Raw genomic sequence first — 21,385 nt, 5'->3', positions numbered from 1 at the left:
ATACTCTTTCATTTTCTTCAACTGACACACTGAATAGCTGTGTATTTGCCAGGAGCCATTTTATTTATTCATATATTTTGCTCTATGAAAGGTTCTTGGTCATTTCTATCTGTGGTAAAGTTATGTACGTGCACGCATCAATGTCAGAACATTAATTTGTCTGTGTGGGCCGTCAGATTGTTAACCAAGACATTATTATTATTGTTAATAATATTATTATTATTATTATTATTGATGATGATCATCATTGATTGATTGATTGATTGATTATATTTTTAACAAGGTAGCAGCCATGGCCTGGATGGAGAAGCACAACAGATTACAAATTTAATATTTGTTTAATCTATTTAATCATTTATTTGCAATACAAGCAAAGTACAGTATTTAAATAACTATTTGTACTTTGCAGTGTTGTACAGCAATTTACACATTTCAGCATGACAATATTGCAGGTTACATAATGTCAAGTTATGTTGGAATGCAGTGTTCAACTTGCAGAGATAGTACAGTAGTGCTTTGTTTTACATGTCTGCACAGCATTATTCTAGGAACAGAAAACTAAAGTTAAATTATTAAAGGGGTAATAACAGAGGTAGGTTGTCAAGTAGGAAGAGAAGGAGGGAATGGATGATCAGAAAAGGAATAGAAAAGAGGGTGAATTTTATGTACATGTTTACATAGGTTGATTCCTACTTTACAGTTCAGGTCAGTGAGACAACTTGCTAGACTTGAGTTTTGTGGTCAAGGGGGTAGAAGGTTTAGCCTTTGCCTGTGAAACATGAGCATTGGTAGGAGTCCTTTAGATGTTTATAAAGTTTTGTCTGGATTGATTTATAATCTATAAGTTGTTAATTTCATGAGAGAGCTTGTTCCAAGTGGCAGGAGCACTTTTGCCAAGTCTCCTTACAACAACTGCAAAATGAAATTGGGGCCTAACTAGACTTGGGCAGTACTGAGAGTGCATCACTTGTAGTTTTCCTCCTTGGGAAAATAAGTGGTGTTCATGGAGGAATTTAAAGGTCAGACATGACAGGAGTAGTATGAGTTATTTAGCTTTGTGCAGTGAAGTAAGTCTGCCCAGAATACCCATGTGATCCACACCACTGCCGTTGCCATCTGTAGAGTGTTGTGTAGGTAAGGGAAGGCCATTTTCAAGTCTTGGAATGAGTGCATTCTTTGCTGTCGCCATTCTGGCTTCAGTGATGAGATGGTTACAGATAAGTAGGTAACTCTAAGTTGTATAACTGCTTTCTTAACAGTGTCCTAGGTATTAGTTTTGAAAGAGACAGAGGGTAGGATCTAGTGTAAGCCTAAGGGATTTACAGTCTTGTACTGAATTCAGGGCAATGTTATTAGGGGAAACATGTTTTATGGTCTTGAATGTGGGAGTTTATTTTTGATGCAAAAATTATGATGCCAGTTTTATTGTAATTGTTAGGTTTTCTGTTAACCATAATGGTAAAGTCTTTTTGCAGAGATTTTCCACTTTTGTGAAGTATGATGACATCTGTGTATAGGGTGATGTTTAAGTATGGAATGACTTTACTGATGCCATTAATAAACATGGAGAATAGTATGGACCAAAGACTGAACCTTGGGGGACTCTAAACCTTGAAATATTCTTCTGATGAAGTAAGGTTGCCTGCCCTGACTTTGAATATTTGATTATGTAAGTAGTTGTAAAACCAGGTTATCACCATGTGTCTGATATTGAGTAATTTTAGCTTTTATACTATAATGTGATGGTTCATATATTCAAATGCCCAGAAGGAGTCTATGAAGATGGTCCCTGTGACTTGACCACTTTCCATTTCAAAGATGATTTTATCTGTGACTGTGCACATCAATTTTAGGGTGGTTTCCCATTCCTGAAGCCACATTGTGATTCTGTTATGAGGTGGTTTTGTTTAGTTGTTCTTGTGTCAGATTGTTTATAAGTTTTTCTAAACTTTTTGTATTAAGGCATAGTATAGCGATGGGGCAAAGAGGCAGGAGGTGGCTTTGTAGGGATGATAATTAAAAGGGATTGCTTAAACTGAAAAGCCATCTTTCCTGAAGTTATTTTTAATAAAGTTAAAAACATATGTAGTGTTTAGCTTGTGGTTTGGTGCATAGTTTGGAAAGTTTTGGGTGTTCTATTCTGGAGGGGTTGGGGTTGTTTTTCCTACCCAGTTTCTCAAGGCATTTTTCATATCCCCTTTGCAGTCAACATCCTAAAGTAAAAGATGGGTGCAAAAGGGGCAGTTTGTTGTGTGGTCCAGGTCTCATTCATTGTGGAGTCAATTTGTAGCTTCACTCTCTCTGATCTCCTTACCAGTTTTCCTTTGAGGTGTAGGAGTCCCCAGATAGTGCTGAACACACTGAGTGATCACTATACCATAACCACCTTCTGGTCTTTCAAGAGTATAAAACTGAAACCTTTCTTATGTTGCAGTATATGGTGACTGTGTGTAGAACAATTAATATAATATATGGAATTTAAGATCTATCTCTTCCCCCATAATTTGTTTAGCAGTTGAGGCTTATATGTTTGGTCACTTTACAGTTGCTGCAAATCTGTTTTTTGTTTTGCCTTGACTTTCTTATCTCTTATCTCCTGTGTTGTCATTTGGTAATATGCAGAGGTTGGGTTGCTAGGGCTGTTTCCCTTGTTCACCCTCTGCTTTGTGCCCCAGACAAGTGTTTGAGCTTCATACTGTTATTAAGAAACCAGGTATAATTGAAAGCCTTGTAGTGTCAGTTAACAGTCCATAGAGAGGCCTGAATGCACACAGACTTGATTGTTCTGTACTGCATGCAGGGTGGAGCCCTAAACTCTGCCATCCAACCCTAAGCCATCCATACATACAATCATATGTCTTCTATACTCTCCCTTTTGCCTCTTTTTCATGATGTGCTGCTTTTTCCTAAAGCCAGAAATGACATATAAAGTGAAATGCAGTATGCTGTCAAAACATAATGCAAAACCGATTATGCATGATAGACTTTCTTAGATCATAATTGTATCCCTGCTAACCAATTCTATTCCAAAGTATGATACAAAAATAAACTACTCTTTACAGGCTCCTACTCCTTTTTCTTTGCTTGCAGTCCCTGCTTACAGCATATAGCCTATATTTTCTCCTAAGCTACTCAAACAGCTCTAATTTCTTTACAAATTCCATATTGCATCACTTTTATACATAGGGATGTATAACAAAGCTACATTTCCTTGTAGAATGCATGCACATAGTATTGCATTCTCCTCAGAAATTAACTTTCTTCTATTTAGTTACTTAATTTATCTGGGCCCAGTAGTCCTCATAGTTGATTTTGCATATATTCTGGAATAACTTGTTTATTTCAGAATGATACCACCACTCCTTATTATTACTGTTCTAAGATTTATTTATTTTTTTATTTCTAGCATAGTTTCTATGCTCTCTAGATAACCTCTGCTTAAATAGTCTTATACTTACCCATCAAAATACATTTACAGATAACATACTTATTTGCATTCCCAATTTCATAGGTTCATAGGTTAATACTAGGCTAATGATCACCAGAATCTTTTATAAGCTTAGTCATGTAACCTGACCCACTTTTCTCCCCGAGTACCTTGGACACCTATATGGTGGGGTATGTTAATAAGGAGGTAGTTAAGGGTTATGTGGGGGGGGGGGGCAAGTTATGTTAGTTGGAGGTTAATTAACTTACTGTCAACCTTTGCCCATCAGAGACACGGGGGCTACACCAGGGGTGAGTTTGCGATTTCCCATCCAATGATCAAGGTTTTGTATGAAGCGGGTCAGAGATAAACTCTGCTCCACATGGATTTGGAGCTTATTCCATGACATGGAGATCCTGTGTGACACATATTGGACTTTCCAGCTTGTTCTGTTTGTCACAGGAAAAGTTCAGGTGCGTGGATCTAGTCTTTCTGGTGATGTTTGTTTTGCAGATTCGCAGGAGATCAATTAGAGCTGGATCCAAGGATGCCTTGTATGCCGGGCATAGATCACCTCTCAGTAGCTTTTTATTAGACTCTATACAGAGATAAGGCCTTATGGCAGTCTGTATAGGATGGGGCATTCATACCATGGATTCTGCTGGTAATGAACCTTTGAGGGTATTCCAGCTGTTGTAAGTGCCTCGTTGGGTACTTGCCAAAGGGGGTCACTGTACTCAATGATGGGTCTGATAAGTGCTAAGTAGAGTGGTACTATAACTTCCTTGCACCTGGATGCCCTACCCTTGCTTATGAGGCAGCCTAGAATGATTTGCATACTAGCTTGGCTATGTGTTGGTCAAAGGCCAGATTACTGTTTAGATATGTTCTCAGATACCTAACCTCTGGGTCTACACTTAAGGGTGTTTTACCAATGGTGTAATTAGCTTTGGTGGACAGTTTCCCAAAGGTCAGTATAAAGCATTTCTTCATGCTGGGTTTTAATCCGTGGCTTTGGCATCAGTCATTTGTTTGTGTTAGACCCTCTTATAAGATGATAGTGTCATGGGGGAATTTATTATAGCTTCCAGTTTACAGTCATCTGCAAAACTGGTAAGCCAGAGGCCTTTGACATTAGCCTTGACTTCTGAGATGTAGATGCCAAACAGGAGTGGACCCAGCATGAGAGCTGGGGTACTCAGCTGGTGACTGGTATCTTGGTGGAGGAGGTCTCACCAATCCTGACTTCTTGGGTCCTATCTGTGAGCCAGCCAGAATTACAGTGTGTTGTGTAGAGATTTGTCCTTAGTTCTGAGAGTTTGTCAATAATACATGAGTGGGGTATTGTATTGAATGCCATGGCCAGGTCAAGAAAGGTAGTATGCACAGTATTCCCCAAGTTCATAGCCTCGGTGACCCTTTTCTACTGAGTTAAGTAGGCAAGATCTTCCTTTAATAAAGCCAAACTGGGATGGGTCCAGTGTCAGCAGGTTGACAGTATCCTTGTTGATCATTAAATACTTGTCAGACTGACTGGTCTATAGTTCTTGGTGGTCAGTTGATGGTCCACCCTTATGAAAAGGGATGACCTTTGCATCCCTCTATTCACCTGGCATGTAACCTATTTTGAGGCTGTAGTTGAAAAGTGCCTCAAGTGGTTCTGCTAGGTCATGTTTTAGGGTGTTTAGGAGGCAAAATTTTAGGCTATTTAGGAGGCAACACCGTGGACTTTCTGGTCTAAACTATGCATCTGGAGCATATGAGGTCACCTGACATACAGAACCCACCTTCTAAATAACTACACTCACCAGTGCAAGTTTAGAAAAAATCCAGTCATCTTTACTTGGCTGTTCAGAAAATTACAAGAGGAGATTACATTAAACAGACAAAGACCTCCCTCTATCTTCAGCCTGTGGTTGGTGGTTGTTAGCCTAGTATATAACTATGAACCAATGAAGATTTAATTCCTTTAATCTAATGTTTGAGTTACTATTAGTTCTGCAAAGGAATAGGAAGTCAAATAGAGCTATACCTTTTTAGTTCTGAATCTCTGAGGTCTCCCAAGCTGGGTGACAAGTTTAGGCAAATTCGTGCTAAAAAGTGCATTATATGCAGTGATGTGCTTGCAAAGGTATGAGTAAAGGGGAATTAAGACTTTGTGGATCTAATGGAGATGCCTTTGGAAATTAGATGGGCCAGATAAAAAGGCTGTTGTGGAGATTTGATGGTCAAATGCTAAGGAATTGTCAACAATAGTACCCATATCCCTTATAATAGTGTCTGGTTGGAGGAGTATATCTCCTATAGGGTAAGAAAAACTGTTTTGTTTACCAAAATTAAATATGATACTTTTTTTTTTACATTTAATTTGTGACCATTGTCCTTGCTCCAGTTGTTAAAATGATCTAACCCATGCTAGAGCAATTGTGAGTCAGTTGAAACTGAAGTATTCTGCAAACCTAGTTAACCATAAGCCAGGAGTGCTGGCCTGAAGGTCTGAGAAATATATACCAAATAGGAGGGGTCCCAAAATAGTGTCTTATGGTACACCATTAATAACATTTTAGCTTTCAGAAGTGGCACCTGTAACTGTAACATCATTTGTTCTCTCACACAAGCAGTTAGCTGTTCACCACATAATATAGGGATTTATACTTAGATTTATAAGTCGATCAATAATGCCTGCGTCAAAGGTCTTGGTCAATTCTAGATATGCTATATTCACTGCATAACCACTATCCAGTGCTTCATTTACTTTTTTAAAGACGTTAATGACGTTAAACAAGCAGGCCCTTCCTTTGACAAAGTTAAATTGATGAGGATCCAGTGTTAAATGAATTTCAATGTTTAGATTAGTGAAGTCTGAGATAATGTGATTACATATGAGGCTAGAGAGACTAATGTGTCTGTAGTTACCAAGGTCAGTGGTTCGGCCATACTTGTGTAGTGGCATTACAGTGTCTGTTTTCCAGACTTCAGGAACAGAACAAGTTGAGAGGATTAGATTAAAGAAGTTAAGAAGGGATTCAGAAAAGCCATACTTGACACTGCCAATCTGGGAACCTGGTGGGGTTTGACTTGCAGATACGCAGCAACCCCATCAAGGGTGGGTCTGAGATGGCCTTGTATGCCAGACACAGGCCACCTCTAAGCAAGTCTGTATGAGAAAGAGTAGAGGGCAGGGTTTTTAGCCTATCTGTATAGGATAGGTGTTTGAGACCCTGTATTTTCCTGGTCAGGAACTTCTGTGGTCTCTTCAGCTGTTGCATGTGCTTGCCAAGGTACATGCCAAAGGGGGCATTGTACTCGATAATGGATCTGATAAGTGAGGAGTACAGCTGACTGAAAAAAATAGTGAAAAGAGGAACAAGGCAAGACTGCACAATGTCCTTCTGTTTGCGTTATATTTACAACTGCTGGTCAAAAAAATAAAGCAATTTGAAGTGGAGAGACAGGTGTGGCTGAAGGGAAGTTGGCAATATTTGCCATTGACATCATTGTGTATTTGAAGAGTCCTTAGAGGGTCATGCCAAGAGTATTCAATTTAGTAAAGCAGTTTGCAAGAATCAAAAAGTAATTGGCATAATTATCAGTACTTCATAGTTATAGTTATTTATATATATATATATATATATATGTGTGTGTGTGTGTGTGTGTGTGTGTGTATATATATATATATATATATATATATATATATATATATATATATATAAAATACCAGTGCTATAGCGATATCTCAGATCTTGTCAGTCTTGTTAAGTATATGTATATATAGGTTACTGTGCTGTTATATGTCTTTGTTATTCTCTGTAGTTTTATGTGTTGGATGCACTTGGAACTGAAGCAACCTAATTTTGTTTAACTCACACTGTATGGGTCTGAATGACAATAAAGTTTACTTTGACTTAACCAAGACAAAAATCCAAGTAAAGTCATTTTGGGAAGAGTGTTTATCCTAACACGTAGTTCCGTGCAGCGTTACTTTGATTTTTATTCTCCATTTACAAGAATATCAGGATATAAAATAAATGAAGATAAAACAAGGGCAGTAAGTGTAAATTATATTCCAGCGTGGGAATTAATACAATAATATCCACAGCTATGGGGTCACATGAAATTAAAATACTTGGAGAGTATTGATATCACAGAAGTCAGAGGACTCTCCAAAGGAAACATGGAAGGAGCAGTGGATTAGAGTGCAGACAGTGTTAAGGAGGTTGGGACTACGCATTAGCAATAGGAATCAGAGAGTAAAGACAGTGAAAATGTTTGTGGTCTTCCTAACATTATATGTAGCTCAGTCCTTTCTATGTGAATCAGAGAGAGAGGATACTGGGAGAAACTAAAAGTAAGGAGATCTGTATGGGGGCGAAGGAAGTCTAGGGTAAGATGGAGCAAAATTATTTTGTCACTAGTGAGTTTGTGGGAATTGACAGTTCAACATTTATACAAGTACTGTAGGGCAGCTGAAGTTAAGGTACTGCGTTACCTTCAAGCACCCCAGTACACTTCGAAGTGGAAAGGGATGGTGTTAAAGGAAGGGGTGATGAAATATTGACAGGAAGATTGAATATCTGGTTAGAAGCTGTGAAACAGCAAAAAGAGGAATCTCTACCAAGTAAGATCTATTATTATCTGTGAAAGCAGTTAGAGAAACGGTGTATAAAAAGTGGAAATTTTAGATGTGGCAAATAGGGTTAACTAAACCACCAAATAACTTAAATACAAAGGTGATAAAGAAATGGTGGGAAAGAAGACAGAAAACATACTTTGGGAACCAAATTTGGGAAATGAAGCATGGAAAGGGAAAAATTATGAGAGAAGTTGAGTCTGCAGAGGAAGAAAATGTTAAAATGTTAGGGCTTTGTACAGTCACAGAAAGATATGTCAAAGAAGAGACTGAACTCCTAGCCTATCCTTTTCCTCCTTCTCTGCCTTATATCAACTAACCCTACAAAGAAAAAACTATACTTGAATATTATGCATTATATGTAAATATGTTGGTTACCAACTTAGTTGTTGCTTTTTGAGTATCTGCCTCCTCAAAGGGTGTCTACTTCATGTTTCCACACTTCCTTCTGTATTGCTACCTATAAAGTCTGTATGTTTATATTTTTATGTCTGTACATTTATGTATCTTACTGTGATGCTCTGTTTATAATGTTTTGTTTATGCCCTGTTTATAAAGTTGTGTACATTAGATACGGTTTATAAAGTTTTGTATATTAGAGACTGTATTTGGAGGTTTTCTCCCGAAGTCTCTGCTGAAAACGGGTTCTTTTTGACCCAGTGGGACCATCCTGGCAAACAAATGTCAAATAAAAAAATGAAATGTGAGACCAGAGGTGGTTGCTTTGCTAATTGAATCGGGGGCGGGGGGTTAGAAAACTAGAGAGTAGATTGTATAGGATCTTATTTAGAGATCTGTATGATTATAAATCATGCTGGTACAGAACTGGTAGGAAGAAATAGGAAAAGAAACTTTGAAGAAAATATGGGAAGAAATTTGTAAGACTGTAAAAAGGGAGACTAGGTCCAGAAAAATGTATAATATTTGGATGGAAATGCCTCCACAATTATATTTACACTGCACTGTAATACATAAGAAATTTCCAGGGGTGGAAGAAATCTGCTGGAGGTCCGAACAAAACCAAAAGGGAGATTGGAGTTGCATTTTCTGGATGTGCCAAAAGTTGTTGGATAATTAGAAAAATGGATCACAGAGTTAAATACAGAAAATAATAGGTTATGGATGCAAATAAGAAAGAGAGATTATTTTGTTTGGGGTGGATAGAGGTGCTTCGTGTAAAGAACCATATGAAAGCATTGATAGCACCTCTACTTTTAATTGCAAAAAATAATAACAGGAAATGGGAAACAAACCAAGAGGTGAAGGTAGGAAAAGTAACGAAATAGAGAAATGAAACCAATGAAGCATGTACCAAGTACTTTGCATAAAAAGAAATGGCGGTTTGGGTAATAAGAAATACATTAATAAAGGAAATATCGGAGATTAACATGGAGTAGTAGTAAGGAAGAGAAGCATAGTAAGAGGAATGGAAAAAATGTGACAGATAAAGAAGGAAAGAAGGGAATTCCCTGGGTGTACATGGCAAATGTAACGAGAGAAGGAAGAGCAAATTGGGAGTGTTGGTGCTGGGTTAGGCCTAATGTTAAAATGATAGTAGTGTGTGGAGTAATATAACTAGAATGGAGTATGGACTGACCACCAGAGGGACATGACGAACAATGTATGTGGACTGCAAAGTATGTACAAGGAAATAGAGTCCCATCTTTTTAGGCAGTACATTGCTACTGGCATCACGAGTTGAGAATTTGGATAAAGAAATTATGACAGAAAGTTTAAGCTGAGGAAGTACTGTTTTAGAAATGAAAAAAAAATTATTTAAGATACATTCTGCAGGTTAAGAGATGTTAGTTCTTGCCCTTTTTAGAAAGTCTGGATGCAACAAGTATACCTTAGTACATTTTTGAAGACTGCATTTTTTTCAAACTTGCTGTTGCTGTCAGTTATGTCCCGTCTCAAATTGTGAAGGAAACAATGTAAAGTTTAATCTAGCCGACCATAATGGAACCCTGCCTTTTTTACTACCACTAACAAACATGGGAGAGTGGCTGGTTATGACTTAAAACTTTAATGTATACCCAAGTTGTAAATTATGTGAATACGTATGGCCCTCTACCCAGACACAGCCTGGATTTAGGAAAGAATTTACACCCTAAAAGCTCTGTTCATATTTCTCATTGGTGATGTATTTACTGACATGAGTACAGCCTTTAGATCCTTGGAACATGTTATGCTTCTTAACAAAACTTAAAGAAACAGGATTTGGAGAAGGATCTGTGATTGGTTCCACCTCTCTGAAAAAAAAAAATAAAACATTCAGATTCTAAAAACAGCACTTTATTTTTGGTTTATTCAGATCAGGAGATCCCCAGCATTTAGTGCTGCGTCAATCCCACAGTCACATTCTTTCTCTCTTTATCAGTGATCTTGTGAGAGACGTCTTCCTTGTTTGCAAATCACCACTTAATGTAGATGACTTTCTATTCATTAAATATGAGAAGACAGATGCGGCAGTCCAGGAAAGGCTCTAGTCAGACTTTCATATCCTCTGGACTTAGATTATGAGGAAAAGAAGCAATCAACACAGACAGACTCGCTTATATAAGGTACTTGCGTATTATCGCAACCAGATTTTCACGGTTGCGGTAATACGTTTGTGTAAAAACAGATAGTGGGAGTTAGTTAAGGTGGAATTTGATGTTTTCAGTGGGTATGACTTAGTTTGTCCTTACATTTGGTAAGGTAAATCAACGTGGATAAGTGAATCTTGGACTACGTGCTGTAAAGTTGGTCACACTGCTGTCGTGCCGCAGGAAATGAAAGATGGGCACCTGGGAAATATTTGACTGTACTTCTGCTGTCCTGCAACATGGATAAGTGTACAATACTTTCTTCAGAGAATAAGGTACGGAGACCTGCAAATCTTTTTTGGTAAATTGTTGGATTTATTGTTGCAAACTGTTGAATAGAACTGAAGTTAAGGAGAATAAGTAAGTGAATATGTAAGTGCACACTTTATAAAGTACTTGTACAACGATGCGGTTTTGTTAAGTGGTAGTCCAATAATAATTTTCTTGGAGTCGTTGACAATAGTTTATTTTTTGGGTTCAGATGATGTTATCCTTGTGGATGCTACTTACTGTTGTTGGACTGTTGAGTGGATGTTTTATGGCAGCATACTTGTGGATTGTTCAGTCGCTGGTTTACTGTTTGGAATGTGCCTAACACATAACAGGACTTGGAAATGTAGTATGAGTAAAATGATTTTGGGAACGGCATACCTTCAAACAAATATTCATTTTTCAAATATTACATTGTTATTCCTACCTAAACAAAGTTTTTTTTAAAGTTAACATTGCCTGTGTGATTCTGCATACATTTCTGGTTTAAATTACCCACGGGAAAGAAAGCGGTATTATCGCAAAAATCTGGTTGCGATAATACGCAAGTACCAATTTTTAGAACCTTACAATGGCTCATGAGTACTGACCCAATTATAACTCTGTGACCCACAAGGTACCCCTATAGGTCAGGTACTAACACTTACATACCTAACACTGTGCTTGGCCTCAAGCTAAGCTTTAAAAAACACAATGATCCTTCTGTTAATAAAGTTCTAAAGAAACGTAAGGCCTCGTATAAAGTCTACTCACTTTTGACTCCAGAAGAACAATCAGCATCAGCGTTCTTACTCAATAGTTAGAGTGCAGAGTCATGGCTATTTACTTAAATTGTATTCTCAACACTAGCATTCTGCAGTTAGCTGTAAACAAAATATAAAGGTTGTAGTTTCTCTTGCTTAACATTTTGAGTATCACTATCTTCCCAGAAAGAAGGCCAACAGGTTACTTGTTACAACTTGAGCCATTTTGCGGCTTGCCTCCCTCATTAACAAAAAACTGTTGCATCTGGGTTGGGAGGGTGGCCTAATGGTTAAGGTGGTTGCTTTACAAACACAAGGTACAGGGTTTGAGTCTCACAAGGGATAATTGGCTAGGCTTAAAATGGCTCGCAAGGGCAGTTAGCCTAGTACTAATCTATGAACCTATGACCCTAAGAATACTCTTCCCAGCACTGACCCTTAGACTAACTGCCAAATACTGCAGCTGCTGCATTCTGTCACAGAATTTAGGTGCCTTTGCTTTCAAAAACACCACCTTTCAGTTCACTGTCAGGTCAGATGTTTAACCCCCATTGAGTTACAAAATTTGGACTGTATGGAATTCAGGTCCAAACTATCATACCTGCGTTATGACTTAATGAATGTCATTGCTGAGTATTTAATATATGATTTAGTAAATTATTATTCTCATTTCTAGAATGAGTTGTTGTTGTTGTGTCTTGTTGTGTCTTTTGGCTTATCCCGGTCAGGGGTCGCCACAGCGGAACTCCGATCCGCTAATGTTTGGTAGTGGATTTTTACGTGCCGAGTTGCCAGCCCTGACGCACAACCTTCAACGAAGGCACACCCATTCACGCATGCCTCCACACACAAATGTTCTAGCTGAGAGTCGAACGCGACAATGTCTTGCTGTGAGGCGGCAATGCTACCACAGCACGACTATCGCGGGTAATATGATATTTTGTGATTATTCTCATTTTAGAAGTATAGAAAGAAGAGTATATACAAAATTGCACCATTGTCTGCTCTTCACAGTGTTAATGCATATAGGTAGCTGATTTATTCACAGACGGCCTTTGTAACAATACATAACATTTAAAGTAATTGCAAACATCTTGCATTCATTGTACATTCTATTTATTCCATGCTTATTTCTCTCTGAATGGTTTTATGAATTCTGTCATAACAATTATCTGAGTATTTAGCTCCAGCACAAATACTGCTGGTACTGAACTGATTTATGACTAATTGTTGTTCCTGTTTATATTGTCTGTACTGGTTGGTGGGTAGCCCCAGCCTGAACCTTAAAAATGGTCCACCCTTGGAACAAATGCAAATAAAATAAAACATTATTCTTTCTCTGCCTTTTTCTGTATCTCTTGGTCTGGGTCATGGCTAAAAATGGTATTGAGCAAGTTTACCAACCTAGTTAACAAATAGAAAAGCAAATAAGCACTCACCATTGACAAGTAGGGACTTTTGAGGTGTACTGCAAACTGCACTTTTTTTGGCCACCAGATATCTGACTATTCACAGGCTAATGCAGCAGTCAGCACTCGCTTGCATCGAGAGCGTCTGCATTGCAGACATTGCTTAGGCTTCAGGGCATACTATTGCCTACCATTAATGTCTTGACAGCAGCTCTGAGGTTTGAGTCACTTACGGAAGTCAGTACTTTAGGATTTAGATGTCCTCTTCCACCCTTGTGGTTACTGCTTGGGATTCGTCTCAAAGGTGAATATATCAAGAAGGGTCCTCAGTGGTAAATATAACAGACATTTTATTACCACATTGGTTGATCTACAGAAGACCCCACCCTTACGGTACAAAAATACCATCCATCCCCCATTAATGACTGGCATCTCTTTTACCAGCCTCAACTCTTTTAATTTGGAGTTCACTGTAAGTCTGGCACGCATACACTTGTATAATACTTGTTCAGTAATATGTCAGATCTTCATTGTTATGTCTTGATTTGCAGGAGATTGCTACCTAGTCACATGAAGGCAAATTAGTGGGATTCAAAAGGGGGCACGCACAGTTATGTATCTGGTATACTACACCACAGCATTCATTGCTCTTGGTGTGGATGCATCTCAGAACATGACCGCTTACAGAAAAATATCTAAATTATAGTTGGAAAAAATAAACCCAAATGAGACACCAAGACTGGCCTTTCACCATAGATAATTGATATAGGATTGTAGGAAGTTACTAGGCTATTGGCCATGAGGCCCTTACAAGCCTAGCCAAGAATTTAGCCCATGCTACAACAAGTCAGCACCCTATGCCACTGTCCAGCAGGACATAGGTGGAATCCCAGGGGTGTATTTTCTGTTCCCCATCCAGTTATCCAGCTTGCACTTAAAAAGGTTTAATGAGGTACTCTGCTTTATGTGGAGAGGGAGTCTATTCCACAAAAGGTGGAGTCTCTGGAACACATATCTGTGCTGCCAACAAGTCCTATTGATGTCACAGACCAGGTTGAGGTCTCGTGTGTGGGTTACTCAAGTGGAGCTTGACTTGCGGATATGCAGCAGTCCCATCAGGGCAGGATCTGAGATTGCTTTGTATGCCAGACAGAGGTCACCTCTGAGGAGTCTGTAGGAGACTGATTAGAGGGACAGGGCTTTTAGCTTATCTGTGTAGGGTAGATGTTTGGGGCCCTGGATTCTCTGGGTGAGGAATCTCTGTGGTCTGTCCAGCTGCTGCATGTGCTTTGTGAGGTACATGCCAAAAGGGGCATTGTATTCATTAATCGGTCGTATAAGTGAAGAATACAGAGATGTTATGACCACCATGTTCCTGGATGAGATACCCTTACTAATGAGGTGGGCCATGTAGAAAGCTTTCCGTACAATGGAGGCAATATGGTGCTCAAAAGTCAGTTTGCTATCAACTAGGGTTCCCACGTCCTTCACTACTGATTGCATGCTTAGTGCCTTATTGTCAGTGTGATAATTTGTGGGGATGTCATTCTCCCCAAAAGGGATGATGATGCATTTTTTGGCATTCAGTTTGAGGCCATGTTTCTGGCACCAGTCATTTGTTTGGGTGAGACCGTCTGAGAGGATTTCCACATCACTAGGGGAATTGATGACAGCACCCAGCTTGCAGTTGTCTGCAAACTTGGTCATCCATAGCCCACTAGATTTGGCCTGCACCACTGAGAAGTATATCCCAAACAGCAGAGGCCCCAAGACCGATCCCTGGGGTACACCACTTGTTATGGGTCTACTACTTGAGGTGGCTTCCCCTATTTTGACTAGGTGAATTCTGTCAGTGAGCCAGTTTGCTACCCATCTGGTAACTTATGGATTGATGCCTAGTTGAGAGAGTTTATCTATTGTACCTGAGTGGGGAATAGTATCAAAGGCCTTGGCCAGGTCAAGGTAGGTGGTGTGCACCATCTTCCCCTCCTCTATGGCCTTGGTGAGGGTCTCAAAGAAGCTGACCAAATTTAACAGGCATGACATCCCCTTGACAAAACCAAACTGTGTGGGATCAAGTGTCTGGAGGTTGCCAGTATCCTTGTTATTGAGGTCCATGATAATCTGCTCCATGACCTTGGAGATCAGGCTAGTTAGGCTGATGGGTCTATAATTTCCTGGAATTGGTGGATGCACCACTTTTGTGCAAAGGGATGACAATAGTTGTCCTCCACTCAGCTGGGACGAAGCCAGTAATTAGGCTTTGGTTGACTAGGGTGCCTAATGGTGCTGCAAGTTCCTGCCTGAGTTCATGTAAGATGCAGCCTGGGATAATATCGGGTCCCATGGAGACTGTATTGTTTGCCTTTAAGAGGGCAGTCATGACTTGCTCCCTAGAGATAAAGGGAAAGGGGCAGGTACTGGGGATGTCCTGTTTTACTGATGGGGGTTCAGAGGAGTGAAGTTTTCACTGAACCTGTCTGCCAGCAGGTTGGCTATATATACAGGGTTTGTGTATGCGGTGTCCTTAACCACCAGTTCTGAGCAGATCTGGGTGCTTCCCTTGAGAGTGTGGACATATGTGAAGAAAGCCTTATGCAGTTTGGACTTGAAGTTTGCTTTGGAGGATTTCATTAGTGCTCTTATTTGCTTGTTCAGGCTAAGGAGAGATTGCTTCCAATTAGACACCTGCTCCTTCTTGGTCCTGGACAGCAATCTTTTCCTTTTATTATAGAGTTTATTTATTGTAGATGTCTACCAGACAGGTTTACTCTTCCTTGAGGAGGAGGATTTCATCCTGTCTGGTATTCCTGATTCCATGCAGCTATATAAATGTTCATATAGTACTTTCTTGTAACTTTGGACATGTGTGCCAGTTTCTGTGAAGGGGAAGGAAGCTGTGAAGCTGTTTATACCTTCCCTCAGGAGGTTATAATCAACTTTGGAGAAGCTTTTTTGTTTGACCCTAGGAAGGGGGAGGGTGACTTTGAAAGTGACTGCTTTTTGGTCGGATTTTACCAGGGATGATGAAACTGTAAGGAGGCTGCAGTGGTTACTCATGTTGTTTAATACCAAGTCCAACATATTTTCACCTCTTGTGGGGGTGTCAACCAACTGGTCCAAGGCATTTGCGTTGACGAATTCAAGGAATCTCTGGGCATTTGTGTTTTGGCAAGAGTATTTCTTCCGATCTATGGTTGGATAGTTATAATTAATGTTGCCCAGGATCAGGGCAAAGGGTTGAATCTTGATAGATTTGAAGAGGTCCAGATAGGTGGAGTGGGCATCTTGAGTCAGAGTTGGAGGCCTGTAACTAGCTATGATTTGAATAGGGGTCTTATCATTTGTTAACTGTACCTGGAGTATTTCCTGTGCATCATACTGTTTGACCAGCCTAGAGGCGTATATGTCTTTTATATATATTGCAACTCCACCTCCTTTTGTTTTGCTGCCCACTGCTTGGGGTCTGAATGAATGATAGGAAGAGTAACCTGGTATGGCTGGGGTGCTGTCCGTAGCTTAGAAACAGGTTTCTGTGACTGCACAAATGTCAGCTTGTTCCAGGGTTAAGAATGCTTGCAATGAGTGCAGTTTCATGTTTAGACTCCTAGCGTTTAGCAGCATAACCTTTAATTTACATTTCGATTAAATTTTCATGTTGGTAGTTTTGACCTTGTAACATTGCCTAAAAAAGGCACTATGGGGGAGGCAAGAGCCATTGCCAGGAGCCTGAAGCCCAAGGGAGACAGATGCAGGCCATCTCTGACAAAGCATCATGGTTTGTCAGTCATGTCATCAAAACTATCGGGTACTGGATCCCCTTTGAATGACACCAGAAACTATGCCAGTTGTTAAAGTCAATTATTTTCTGTTTGCATTGAGGCATCATTCTGGGTGACGCTAGAATGCTGCTTAAGGCTAGGGACATACCTGCCTGAGACACATACTCAGTGAGCTCTATCATGTCTCTTCATATAGTCCAGGGAGGTACGTCTCAAGTCATGCACTCCAATATGGACTGTGGCAGAGTCATAACAGTACCTGTTGAGAGACTTGTATGGTAAGGCATATATGCTGCTTGTCACATAATTCTAGTAACTTTTATAAAGGAACTGCATAGGAGTGTGTACTTGCATAGGGGAAGACACTGTGACTGTCGCAGTGATATACATTGAACATACTCTCACCCAGGAGAGTGGTTTGGCCAAATTACAAATGTCCTTGTTACCAGAATGTCAACAAAGACACAAGCAACCCTTATGACTGCCTTAGTGATGCACCCTCAAATGGCTGTGAAAAATGAACTTGAGCAGGATTTGGTAGAATTGACAGTTGACAGGCACAGGAGCAAAATGTTTAAATTAAAAATGTGTATTACTTTTCTCTGTCTTATATATAAAGAGAGAGAGAGAGGTGTATGTGTGGGTGTGTCTATATATAGTACATAGTCGATTATCCGAAACGTCAGTTATCTGAAGCCAGTCTTCCAAAGTTTTTGTGTAGGAAAAAGCATAAAGTCTGAATATGTAAATGTTATATGTATTAGCTTGTGCATGTTTTTTGAACTTGTAGCCTGCTTGTATGTAAAAAATATTCTTTATTGTCCACTGGACTTGCTGAATGGTTGAAAAGTGTATTCCCTGGGTGCAGAAAAAACAAAATGTTAGAAATTTTTTGTCCAGTTCAGTGTATGTTTGATTATCCTTAAAGTTTGATAATCCAAATTATATATATGTATATATGGGTCCCCTTCATATTGTTGACACTGCAGAATGCCGACACTCATATGGCCGAGACCATATGATCAACATTTGCAATGCTGACAATGTGTAACCGGCATCTCAATACAGTGCAGAATGGAAAGATTTCCATTACTGCACTGTAGTGCGATCTCGGAGTTGGTATATTTAAGTTATGGGGGGTGCTGGCAATATGTTAGAAATTTGTAGTGTTTTTATTTTATTTTGTTTTGGATGTTCGAAATTCTCCGAAAGTTGATAATATGGTCTTAGCCATCTGAATGTCGACATTTCGATCAACCAATGGTAACCCATATATATATGTATATATAATATGTATATATAATGTGTGTGTGTGTGTGTATGTATGTATATATATATATATATATATGTATACGTTTTTGTGCTAAGAGGTTGAAAGGTATGATACAAGTTTGTGTGTGTATGATATACACACACACACACACACACACACTATATATATATATATATATATATATATATATATATATATATATATATATATATATGTGGGATCACTACATAATCTCGAAAGCTTGAAATACCAAATTTCAAACTTTTGAAACTATATAGCCGAAACCCCTATTTACCGAAAGAGCAGAAGCGTGAATTTCAAAATCCTGATCATCGAGAGTTTGACATTGGCGCTTCTGGTGTTGCGGTATGGTGGAAAGTCAGGTAAGTATCTATGTTTAAATGCGTTGGTTAAGGGTTTAGTGTGTAAGTGTGTGTTGTGACTGTGATGTGTGTGTGTGAGGGGAATGTAGGTGTGTGGTGGTGTTTCGTGTGTTTGTGTATGTAGTGTGACCTAGAAGTTAGAATATAAGTAGTAAGGTGTGGGGGGGTGCAGGGGGGCTTTCCCCCCTGCTTGTCTGTAGTTTAGGTTTGTGTGTTTGTGTTTTGGAGGAAGGTGTGTGTATGTGTGTGGTGTATGTTGATTGTAGTTTTTGGTAGTTTGAATTTCGCAGATTTGATGTTTCGGAATTTTAGTGTTTCATGTATTTGGTCTCGGGATTTTGGATGTCGGTAGTTTGGGTTTTCAGGATTTAGTAGTGGTTCTCTCTCTCTCTCTCTATATATATATATATATATATATATATATATATATATATATATATATATGTATATGTGTGTGTGTATAATACACACACACATTTGTCTAGGTTATGAGTGTGTAATATTTGAAGAATAAAGTGGTAGTGGTATGCAGTATGATTACTGCATTCCTATTTCACCAAAACAGTGGATGATTAACTGAAATAAGCTTGTTTTTACTACACAGAAGTAAGCTGTATTCTCCATGGAGGGGTATAACTCAGTTACTTCCCAACACTAGAGAGAAAATAAAAGTCTGGCCTTGATGATTTGCTCATAGGGCTCTCTAAACAGAAGGAAGGTTAAGTGATGAAGTCTTAAATTTGAAATGGTAGTAAATAAAAAAGTTTGCTTATTTTGCCTTTAAAGAAATATCTGAAGAGCGAGTAGGGAGCTTCAGCAACTTAATATTTCCCTGATGAAAAAAATAAGTATTAAAGAGAGAATGATTTAAGACTTCCTTCATAGATTTTTTTTTTTTACTTTGTGTAGCAATGGAGTATTCATCCCCCCCATCCCCCATATCAGCAGGTTTACACCAATTTTTTTTCCAAGGATTATGGCAGTTGGTACATTTGTTATGATCTATTAGTACTTCACCTGGCAGATCTTTTTTTTGTATAATTAATTTCAGCTACCCATCCTGGCCTATGAACACAAGTTCTTTATTAATCTTTTGTCCATTTACACTCAGCATGTACTGGATTTCATAACTAATTTTAAGAAAGGTTTAGGCAGTGGTACTGTCAAGAAAGCACTCATTAATGTACACCACTCACAATTTATAACAATTCTTTTTTTAATTAAAAAGTTTTGCCTCCTGTAAAACAGACAGTTGTCTGCCACTGGTGCCTGTCCTCAATCTCAGATGTCAGGACTCGCTCCTTACCTCTCAGGACTTGCATTGAAACACTCCCATCGTCTGAGATGAGATTCAGTATCCCAGTCTAGCATCATAGTTCTGGCTAAAAAGATTTGTTATTTACATGCCCTACCGAATTCCCTGTCCCACTGCCAAGCTTCAGGCTGTTTACAGCCTGGAATGTCTGTTGGTGCATGACCCCCATTATTTGGAAACATGGGTGCATGCCTCCTGTATCACTACCTTGACTGTCATTCCTGTTTGAACATCTTAGTACCAAACCAGTTATACACTTATGTTAGGTTCCTTCAGTGTTACAGTAATTATAAGCTGACACATTCGTAATAAATAATTTGTAATAAAAGATTAGTAACTGTTTTGGATGTTTTGCACTTCAGTGCAGTCCAAGCTATTTGGCAAAAATTGAATAGTTTGTTGATAACTTAAGAGATAATAAAGTCAGTTTAACATGGCTATTTGCTGTGCAATATTAAGCATTTTTACAACACAGTAGCCATTTCTGAACAGATATTTTGACAGATAGTAGCAGATGATCCTTTTGTCAGTGTTATTAAAGATTATATTGTCCTTAACTTAGAAGTATTTCATTTTAGGGATTGGCAATGTTGCGTAATAACTGCTTCCCAAATCTCATAAGATGTTTAATGATGGCATAGTCTTTTAATTTATCATACTGCCTGCCTTTCTTGTGTTGTATTGATATTGTTGTGATCTGGATGCATTTTTTTTTTTTACTTTGGTTCTATACACGAATGTCAATTTTATTATAAGCCATACTTTACTTTTTCTTTGTGATAACTGCAAGCTAATATTGTTGTTTGTCTTATAAATTTCGAGTCAGTCTATTTCCATGTATGCTGCCATCATGATGTTGAAATATAATGTACAGATGCTTTGTTAATGCTTAGTTTAAGAAAAACAAAAGAATGAGTTAAAATTGTTCCAGAAACATAATGATTTCAGATACAAAGTTAAATGTTTAGGCATCATTATTTTATTTGTTTTGCAGTAGTAGGTACACAATTTGTGTTTCGGATCTGACACTTTGTGTTTTTTTTTTTGTATTTCAGTTCTTGTTCGTTTTGTTGTCCTGACAGTTCTGAATAGTTGGGTTTTAGCCACGGTTTTATACTACAGGAAGGCTGGCAAGAAACAAGTTTAGTGAAGATTCCAACACACTTCCTGCAAGCAGATGGACCAAGAAAGCCTGATTTCCAAGGCCAACATTTTTGTTTTTTATTAGAAAGATTACTGCTATGTTAAAATGGTGGTTTTGTATTTTCTGGTGGTTGTTCATAGATTAAATACTCTGACAGTTTTAAAAGTATATTGTATGAGGATTTTAGTCCTGTCCACAGAGCAAGTGCAGTTTGCTGTACAGCAGTACTTCTTAGAAGACGGGCACCTTTCTTCTCAGCTGTATCCTGCATCATTTAGGATTGCCTCCCACTCCATCTTGTCCACACTGTCTGGAAATCAGAATGGGTGTCAGGTAGTCTAGAAATCAGGGTGTAAACTCTGGATGTCTGTTTGGCTGCAGAAACAAAATGTCAGAATTTGTAGATATGCCACTTAATTTT

General features: G+C 38.7%; 1 protein-coding gene across 1 annotated transcript in view; it reads left to right on the top strand.

Annotated features, from left to right (window-relative positions):
* SLC66A3 (solute carrier family 66 member 3) overlaps positions 1-21,132 on the top strand; it is a gene marked incomplete in the record, with an annotated part of 409,918 nt that extends 388,786 nt beyond the window's left edge. The window contains 1 exon segment of the mRNA XM_044082289.1: positions 20,876-21,132. Within this exon segment, the coding sequence (XP_043938224.1) occupies positions 20,876-20,967 (92 nt within the window).
* Between the last annotated feature and the right edge of the window lie 253 nt (positions 21,133-21,385).

This window comes from Protopterus annectens, chromosome 1.part1 (assembly GCF_019279795.1).
Source record: "Protopterus annectens isolate FY-2018-M chromosome 1.part1, PAN1.0, whole genome shotgun sequence".
NCBI classification, from domain to species: domain Eukaryota; kingdom Metazoa; phylum Chordata; order Ceratodontiformes; family Protopteridae; genus Protopterus; species Protopterus annectens.
This window is presented reverse-complemented; position numbering and strand designations above follow the sequence as displayed.